The sequence below is a fragment of the Chaetura pelagica genome, unplaced genomic scaffold, assembly GCF_000747805.2.
Source record: "Chaetura pelagica isolate M959 unplaced genomic scaffold, ChaPel_1.0 scaffold414, whole genome shotgun sequence".
NCBI lineage: Eukaryota > Metazoa > Chordata > Aves > Apodiformes > Apodidae > Chaetura > Chaetura pelagica.
This window is the reverse complement of record NW_009952976.1, coordinates 173,063-181,896: the sequence shown is the minus strand read 5'-3', so window position 1 is coordinate 181,896 and position 8,834 is coordinate 173,063. Positions and strand designations below refer to the sequence as shown.

The 8,834-nt window shown below is 46.8% G+C and overlaps 1 protein-coding gene across 1 annotated transcript in view; it reads right to left on the bottom strand.

Annotated features, from left to right (window-relative positions):
* The window catches only part of SGSM3 (small G protein signaling modulator 3), a 16,110-nt gene extending 11,551 nt beyond the window's left edge, over nt 1–4,559 (bottom strand). Inside the window, exons 1-6 of the mRNA XM_009996344.1 lie at nt 4,530–4,559; nt 2,900–3,046; nt 2,644–2,751; nt 1,545–1,688; nt 960–1,155; nt 588–733 (exon numbers count right to left, since the gene is read on the bottom strand). Of these exons, the coding sequence (XP_009994646.1) occupies nt 588–733; nt 960–1,155; nt 1,545–1,688; nt 2,644–2,751; nt 2,900–3,046; nt 4,530–4,559 (771 nt within the window). The remainder of the gene's footprint in view (nt 1–587; nt 734–959; nt 1,156–1,544; nt 1,689–2,643; nt 2,752–2,899; nt 3,047–4,529) is intronic.
* Between the last annotated feature and the right edge of the window lie 4,275 nt (nt 4,560–8,834).

The window sequence follows — 8,834 nt, the reverse complement described above, 5'->3', positions numbered from 1 at the left end:
GCTCAGTTTCACACACTACAGAGTGCCTACCATGTCAAACTGTGCTCCACCTTCCCCTTACTCCCAGCAGGCTCATCTTTACCCTTCACACAGCAAGCTGAACTACAGAGTTATTTTTCATCTAATAAGGAAAAGATCAGGCTGGCTAAATATGTCAGCCAAATGAAATGTAGTCAGCACGTTGGTGTCTCTTGGAGCATTCAACAGTGCCATCAAAGGCTCCCCAGACGACCACAACCTCAGCCTTATATCTCTGCTCATAGATGGTGCAAAATCAAGAGGTATCTTGCTTTAGGTAAGGTGGGTCCCTCAGGGTGGCATCTAGAGTTAATAGAAGGGGACAGCTGATGAGGTTTAATTAGGAGGAGAAAATGAGGCAGGCAGGGGAAACAGCAATCCCTGATTCTTACAAAGTGCCTGGGGAAGTCTTCACAGCCTGCAGTACTGAAAAAGGCAGGAAGTCATCTTCCCTACCACACTCCTGACCCACAAAGAGGAAGTTGATAATAAAAAGCCTTCTTGCCCCTAAAACTCAGAATGAGGCACTGATGTGCTGTAATAAAAGAGGAAGGGGAGGTGGCAATTACCTTCAAACTGAGCATGCCCAAAGTGAGCTGGAACAGCACCAAAGAGCCCTGGTAGAAGAAGAGGTCCCAAATACGCAGCAGCAGCTTGATGTGGACAACACTGGCAAAAGAGGTGAGGAACCAGTGCAAGGTGATCAAGGAGAGCTCTGTGAATAGAGACATGGAAAAGAGTCACTGTAGAAGTCAGCCAGCCAGTGGAGATGGACTCTCCTAAGTGCTGTCCTTCCAGCTTCAAGATGACCATGGACTGCCTCCAGGGGCAGGAGGTTTGCTCCTAGCCCTGCTGCTCTCTTTGTTTGAAACGAGAACAATAATCTTTGTCTGCATGTCACCCTTGCAAGAAGAGCTATGGTTTCTAGGGCACACTTTTACCAATGTCATGCTCTTGGAGCAACTTGTCCAGGCGAGGCAAGTACTGCACAATGAGCTGTCGCAGGACCCGCTGGTCTGTCTGCACACCCATCAAGGTGGTGCTGAAGTAGGAGGCAGGAACTAGTTCCTCAATAATTGCACACATCATCCAGAAGGCATCTTCCTCTTCCAAGAAGAGCAGCAGAGAAGCAGCCACCTAGGATTTTGAAGAAAGAACAACTGCATGTCATAGCAGGCACAGAACACTTTCCCCACTTCCTGACATGGAGAGGTAGGCCAGTGTCTAGGTGATCAGCTTCTTCCTTCCTCTGCCGTGGCTCTCCTGCAGTCTTCCCCCAAAAGGGATTTCTCCTCAGTGTAATGCCTGTCCCTCCCCAACAGATGGACCAAATTCTTCCACAACTTTGGATGCATGGTGCTACTCTGCTCTCCCTTCCCTAGGAAAAACGTTCCATGGGGAACAGATTTCCTTTCAGCTCATCTGGAGGGCACAGTGTCTGGCAGCACTGCCTCAAGTCACTTGCCCCAGCACAGCCACCACAGGCAAAACAACCCCTATGGCAAAGACACTCTGAAGCAGGTTACCATGCCAGTGCCTTGGCAATATCCAATCTCTGGGTAGAGCCAGGCAAGTCCCCGTAGGATCCTGCGTAGCCGTGGCACCCCGATACTGTTCATGTTGGAGAAGCAGGCGTTGCTGGGCATCGTGCGGAGCAAGTCCTTTTCAATCTGCAAGACAGCCACAAGCAACAGCAGGGTCAGCCAGTGCATCTGAACAACTGCCTTCTCTCTGCACTTCCCCATGGCCTCAGGGAACTCTGCTTCCCCGCAGTCCTGCCTAAGTCCTTAGCACCAAAGAAGATGGCCCTGTCCTAGTCCCTGGGGTCAGTTTAACAGCCTGCACTGACATGTGGGAAAATGCCAGTGCAGATGGTGACTTGGTGTCTCCCAGGAAATGCTTGCCTAAATTCAGCCCCAAGCTTCATCACTGAGAATAGCAGGCATACTAGTTGGGAATTTCATCTGCTTGCATTTCAAGAATGGCATCCCAACAAACATATCCCAGGAAGAAACCAACAATCTGGCCACATTGGTAACAGGAGACTTGGAGGTGAACAGCCCACAGATCTCCACTGGGCAGTTGTCCCTCCTTTCAGCCATTTTGAACTCGGCTTCTTAGTGAGAGGTGAACACGTGCAGAGTTCTCTTTCTTTTCCCATGGCCTTTGTGTCCTCCCACAAAAGGTGAGAGGAAGAGGGAAAACTCCCTGTAGCAGTTTTGCTGGTGGTAAGAGACTTTGTATTTGAGGAAACAAAGACAGTCTCTGGAAGCAGCTGCTACCACCTCACCAGAGGTGCATCCATCAGCCTTTGACCCTTCACTTGTCACAGTATGTATCAGAATGTTTGCCAAGATGAAATGGCAGCACTGCTTTCTAGCCTGCAGGTAGCACAGGTCCAACCTCTTCCCTGCTGTGCTAGGAAGGAGGGGAGCTGCACAGTTGCTATTCCAACAAAAGAGAAATATGCCCAACAGGATTAAGCTTTAGAAGGATTCAACAACACATGCCTTCTCAACTGTCTTCCTGCAGGTGTTAGGCAGACACTCCTTCCTCCTCATGCAGTAAATCTTGCCCTTCTCCCCACTCCCTCGTGCCCAGTCAGCACTAGGCAGTACCTCCTACCTGTTTGGCAGCAATGGTTTCATCATTAGAGCTGTTTTTCACGATATCCCGATACGACATCTCTGAATTCCTCTTCTTTTGCAAGGCCCCGGACAGGCGCATCCACAGCTGCGGGGACAGGGTGGAGAGAAAAGAGTCACTAAAACCACCACAGAAAGCCATAATTTGGCACCTTCTCAACCAAGAGAAAGTAGTCTCACTCTACTGTCTCTTACTCCAGTTAGGAGAGCCTCCCCAGAACAGGCAGCACTCTCACCTGCGGCCTCATGCTGTGCGGGATGCCAGCTAGCACCAGCGAGCGTAGCTTGTCTGAATGTGGTAGGGTGACCTCAATTTTGTCCCAGGTGAGGTCACCCACGTCGTGGTTGTGTGTGAATTCCAGATGAGCCTGCCACTTCAGCCTCTGCTGTGGCTCCTCTGTCAGTGGGACCCCCAGAAGCTTGCTGGAGTTTGGCTCAGCACCATCTGTCTCAGCAAAAGGAGGAGAATGAAATGGAGACAAGTGAGAAAGGGAAGAGGAGAGAGAAAAAACACAGGGAAGGGTGGGAAGTAGGAAGGCCATCTGAAGCAAGCACATTAAAAACATTCACAGCTTCCAGCCAGAGAATGTAAAGGCAAAGCTTGGTTTCTAACTGTCTTTGGCATGCAGTGAATTTTATGGTCATAAGCAAAAGGCACTGGGGCCTTGAGAGCTAAGAAGTTGTCAGCAGGCTTTTAGTCTCTACTTACTCATGATTTAGGGCAGAGGGTGGCTGGAATTAAACAAGATCCCTGCAGCAGCCATCCTGCTGGGTTTTGCATGGATCTGTAAATCAGGCTGACAAAAGCATAGCAAGCCTCAGGACGTGGCAAGCAGAAGCTATATGCTCATGCAAGTAATGAGGTGCAAAATGTTAACTTTGGGGATATTTAACCATCAAGAAGGCTTTAATAAGGACACTTCCACATTCAAAATGAGAAAGCACCTTAACCTGAGGCTGGCTATCTAAAATAGATACTTCAGTACAAGCACACGTTTGATGTAAGGGACTCTGTCATTCATCATCTAACACATCCCACCAATATAGTAAAAATCTTTCTGCTGATTTTATAATGCACATGTCTATCAAATGTTCTGGCTGAGGAAAAACACTGTGTCCTGTCCTCATCTCCAGGTCATTGCTTCAGAGAGGATTCTCTATGACCCAAGGTGCTTCAGGGCACATAGGCAAACAACTCCTGCCCTTGCACTCTATGTCTTGAGCCCTGAAAACATCCTCTCAGAGCGCACAAAGAAATTCCTATACCCCCCACTTCTTCCTCTTTGCAAAGGCAGCCAGCTGTTGTATTTCAATGCCTAGCTGCAACAGCTCTCCACACCTCCTTCTATCTGTTTGTCTGCCACTGTATCTTGCAGAAAAACTAGGATGTAGGTTCTGGCCCTACAGTTTGCCCCACACTTTGCCAAGGTTCTGGGATGGGTAGAACACATACTGCTGCCACTTGTCTCGGCTGCGAGTTTTTCAGCAGACAGCACATCTCACTGTGCCTGCTATCAGTGCTACTGAATAAGGTAGAGGCCCCACGGTGAGCTGGGAAAGTTGCCCTTCCCCACCCAGCATGCATCTGCTAATGGAAATGGTAACTTCTTAACTTTTCTCTCTCTTACCCATGCCACAGGCATAAGGGGATGGAAATTACTCTGCTGCACAGTCTATACTCCAGACTCCCAAAAGGCCAGTCGGTCTAATGCACTTGATGACAATGGGAGGATACAGAAAGAGGACAACAAGTGGGTAGACAAGATCTAACACAGAATGGCTGCAAAGTCACCCTGCCATACTTGGAAACATGGGAAGGGCTGGATGCAAGACACAAGGGAAGGAGAGGGATGGAACTGTCTTTACCTTCCTTGTCAACTCGAAAACCAAACTCATCGTAGTGGAACTCTGGCTGCTCAATGGATTCTTCTTTCTGGGAGATGTGAGGAAGGAGAACAGACACTTTCAACAGTTCAGCACCGAACAATTGAACAGAGACATGTGGACGTTTCCCTGTCCCACCACTGTCTGCACTGTGCCCTCTGATCAACTAGACTCAACCGTTTGTTTTCAATGCCTCTCTCCACAATTCCCAGCTGGGGAGGTGTTGCACACTATTCCCATTAGACTTCTATTCCCATGAAGTTGTGCCTTCACACCTGAACAGATCTTCCCAGCAATCCTTTTTCCAGCAAGGCTCAAGCACAGCATTACATCAAGATCAGAACTTCTCACTCAGAGGGGCACCCAGCCCTCCTCATGGACTAAGGAAACCACACACACCAGCTGAAGTGGTGTCTACTGTCTGCATCTCTAATACACATCAGGCTTCTGTTACCTCTGCACAGACACTGCAAATACAGCTCCCTGCAATGCTCCATTTCCTGCCTGTTGCTTTCAGATTTCTCTGAAAGATAGCAGGCAAAACTGGGATTTGTGCCTATGAAGCAAACCCAAGTTACAGGCCAAAGGAAATTAAGGTCCATGACCCAGATCTCAACTTTCCTCACCTGTGCTTGTGGTTGTATTGAGATGTACACACTGGAGGTTATAAACAGGGTTTTTTTAAGGAGTGCAAGCCTACAAATACCTCCCCTTTCCTGCAAGCCCACCTGCCCTGCCTGTGGGGTCTTGCAAGCACTGCACCCAGGCAGCGCCCAAGAAACATGTTTCTAGCATAGCTGTACATTAAGTTTCAACCTGCTTCTCTGGGCTCAGCTGCCTTCAGCAAACACTGTGGGTAAATTACAAAATTCTGCGTCTGTTTCCTTCCTTCCAGCTCTGCACCCCTGGTGACAAGTCTTGAGGCTAACATTTCCTGCCATGCACAAGCCATCCAGAGTAGCTTGATGGTGACAGAGGCTCCCTGAGGGTGTCAACATTTTTATAGTGGAGCAATAGTTGCAAAACAGCAGGGCAATAACTCACTCAGGTTTCTTTGTGCTCTGCAAGATCCTCTTGCAAGAGCCAGGACGCAGCCACAAAACTCACGAAGTTTAAGTCACAAACAAGCATCCACAACCAAACCACTGGAGGAAGAGGGCATCTCTCCCTTCTTTTCCCTGTGGCTTTCAGAGATCACCAGAAATCACTTCTGTGCAGAGCCAGAGAACACCCCCTCCCTGCCCCACACTGTACCTGTGTGTATTTTGCGAGGATGTCCTGAGGCCAAATGCTGGGAGTGAGTGCTGAGAAGGGACCCCCAGCAGAGGGAGTGTGGTGCCCTAAACAGAAAGATCAGCAACATACAGCAATGAACACTTGGAAGGACAAACTTGGAAAATGCACACTTGATACAGACTGTTCCAGTAAAAAAAGGACTCTGTGTTTGTCACTACTGCTACTCTAGACATTGAGACAGCTCCCACTTCATGAGGGAAGGAAGTAATTTCAGATAGTTTTGTCCTTTATCATCAAGCAAAAGAAGCAGAAAGATCAAATGGAGCTCCTTCTAAGAAAGAAACTTTTAGGGAAGAGAAATAGTTCCATGGCATCATGTGATCTTTCTTCTACTTGGAAAAGCTGTGTGGTCAGTGCCAAGCTAAAGGACCCATTACAAAAAATGATGATGAGGAGATAAATCCCTCCTACAGAGTCACTGAGCCCAGCACCAGCAGCAGTCCAGGGTTCCCTGAAACTTTGCCACCCAGGCAACAAAATGGGAAATCAGAGGCCTCAGCAAGATGCTCCCTTTGCTGCAGAAGGGCTGGGACACTTCTTCCCCAGCCCTGCAAGGTTGTCAGATCATACATAACAAGCTACAGCAGTGAAAGTAAGTTTATTGTCATGGTCCTTTGTGTTCAAGGGAAGCACCTTCCCAGTCTCGGGTAGCGTCCCACTGAACAGCTTCCTTTGCAACAATAGCAGATGTCACGTTTTGCAATTTAAGCAGTTAAGCACATCCAGGCCTTCTGCTGCACAGATCAGTGACAACAAGTTTTACTTGGCTCTGCAGTATGGTCTCCCTCAGGGTTATATGCCCTGAAATTACCAGCTGGACTGGGAAGGAAGGTGTACATGAAAATACGGGGTGGGACAGGCAGGAGATTTTGTAGCTCTGCCTGGACTAGAGCTACCATTTAACAACAAAATTCTCTCAGATCATAAGCAAATCACCTATTTTGGTGCAAGTCTTGAGAGAACAGAACCAAGCAAATCTTATGAAAAATGGGGAAGGCAGGCTACATTTCAACCTCCTTCTTCCTCTGTGTTCAACGGCTGAAGCAGCTTCAGCAGGCTTCAGCACAGGGTAAACAATGGAACTGAGTTCACCCTGAGTGAAAAGGCAGCTGGGTCACAAAGACTGCAGAAGTCTCTTCTCCCTCAGTTTGAGCAGACAGCAGGTTCATGTAAATAATGGCTCTTGGAAACAGCAACTTTCTTCTCCTAAGCTGCAGCTGAAGTAAGAACATGCAACCAAACAAGAAGGTACCATGTCCATTTTTATCTGCTCACCTGACATGGCGTTAGGTAAGGCTGAGTCGCAGAGGCTGTCAGCAGGTCCAGAAATGTTGTTCTCAGAGGTGAGAGGACACTATCCTATTATAAAAAATGTATATAAAAAAAAAATGCAACGAGAGAATTCAGTTAGCATCTGAAAATGTGGTGGGGGACAAACAGAACCTTCACACAACTTCCCCAGAGGAAAACTAAATTCCAGAGACTGGAATTTCCCCTGGTTTTCATACCTACCCATCAACTAGAAAGAGCACACTGTCATTTACCAAATTCCTTGTGACAGTGACAGCATTGCTGAAGACTTGTCAAAAATCAAGTCAACTGTCATCACCTTTTCCATCACATATTGCGAGTCCTGTATTTAATTATTAGCACTAAAAAAACCACACCACACCAGACCATCATTCTCTGAATGCGCTGTCCATGGAGAAGGGACTGGAATGGTGAAAACGGCGTAAGGAGGTGTCATTAGATGGAGTAACTCTGAAAAATATTTCAGAGGTTGCATCACAAAAGCAAAGTGGAAAAGGCTGTGGAAAAGTTTCTGACAATTATTTTCTGTGATGAACTGGCCTAGGATATGGACAGCATGCAATAGAGTACTTCTGAAATGAGCAGTGAACCTGGCTCCTCTAAACTAAACATGGGGATATAGCTCAGACAATGAAACAGCTCACATAGTTCCTCTCCTTATTTTCCTGATACCAGTTCACAGAAGATTTTTATAGGGTTTTTCCAGGACAACTGTGTTCAGTAATAAGAGAGAGGTGTTCTGAACTTTAATATCAACCTTGTAACTTTGTATGGAAGACAGCAAGAACCATATCTATCAAGCAGATAAAGCCAGTGCTGGGATATATCAGTCACTTGCACTTACTTGGGAAAAGAACCTGGGAGAAACTAAGATTTGCATATTTGGGATGGATTTTCCAGCTTCCTCTTTTCAGTAAATCTACTTATGACTGCAAACCACTAAAAGAAGGAACCCCAGGGATTCATTCATCAGGCTGTGTCCAAGTTCTTTACAGTTCTCAATAGTATAAGGTTATATTGCCTTTGTATCTCAGTGAGCTTTCCAGTGAGCACTTGCCACCTGGAAGTGGATTGCTACAGCACTCCAAGATAAGCAGCTGTAAAACACTGCAAAAGCATAAAAAGCATCTGTGAGAACACAGATTATAAGGCCTCTTCTTCCCAGATTTAAACAGTTCACTGCATGAGAAAGGCTGGTGTGGATGAGCAGACACCCTGATCTTCTCACACAAACTCTCTGGGCAAAAAGAAAACAAAACAAACAAGAAAAAGTTCAGCTTTTGTTTCTGAGAGGTGACATACTTCACACAATGGCTAATTGTCAAGAGTTCTGTGAAAGCTTTTCTACCTTCCCATCACTCTAGCCCTATATGTTCTCTTAGCACCAACTTTTTCCTCACTAGCTGAAGACATAACAAGAATTACAAAATGAGCACCTCCAGACAGGAATGGACAGAGTATGCTCACCAAGCAGGAAAATCTGCTGACAATTCTTACTCCCCTTTCAAAATCATTGTGCATGTATTTTGATGCTGTTTTTTTTTCTAGGCTTGTCACTGCCCTGCGACCACAGCTGCTCTGTTTCTGAGCCTGCAGTACATCCTTTTCCTCTGTCTTCTCTCACGCTAGTTAACTCTGTTTCCAACGATTTTTATTAGGAATACAGTCACTGTTTCAGCC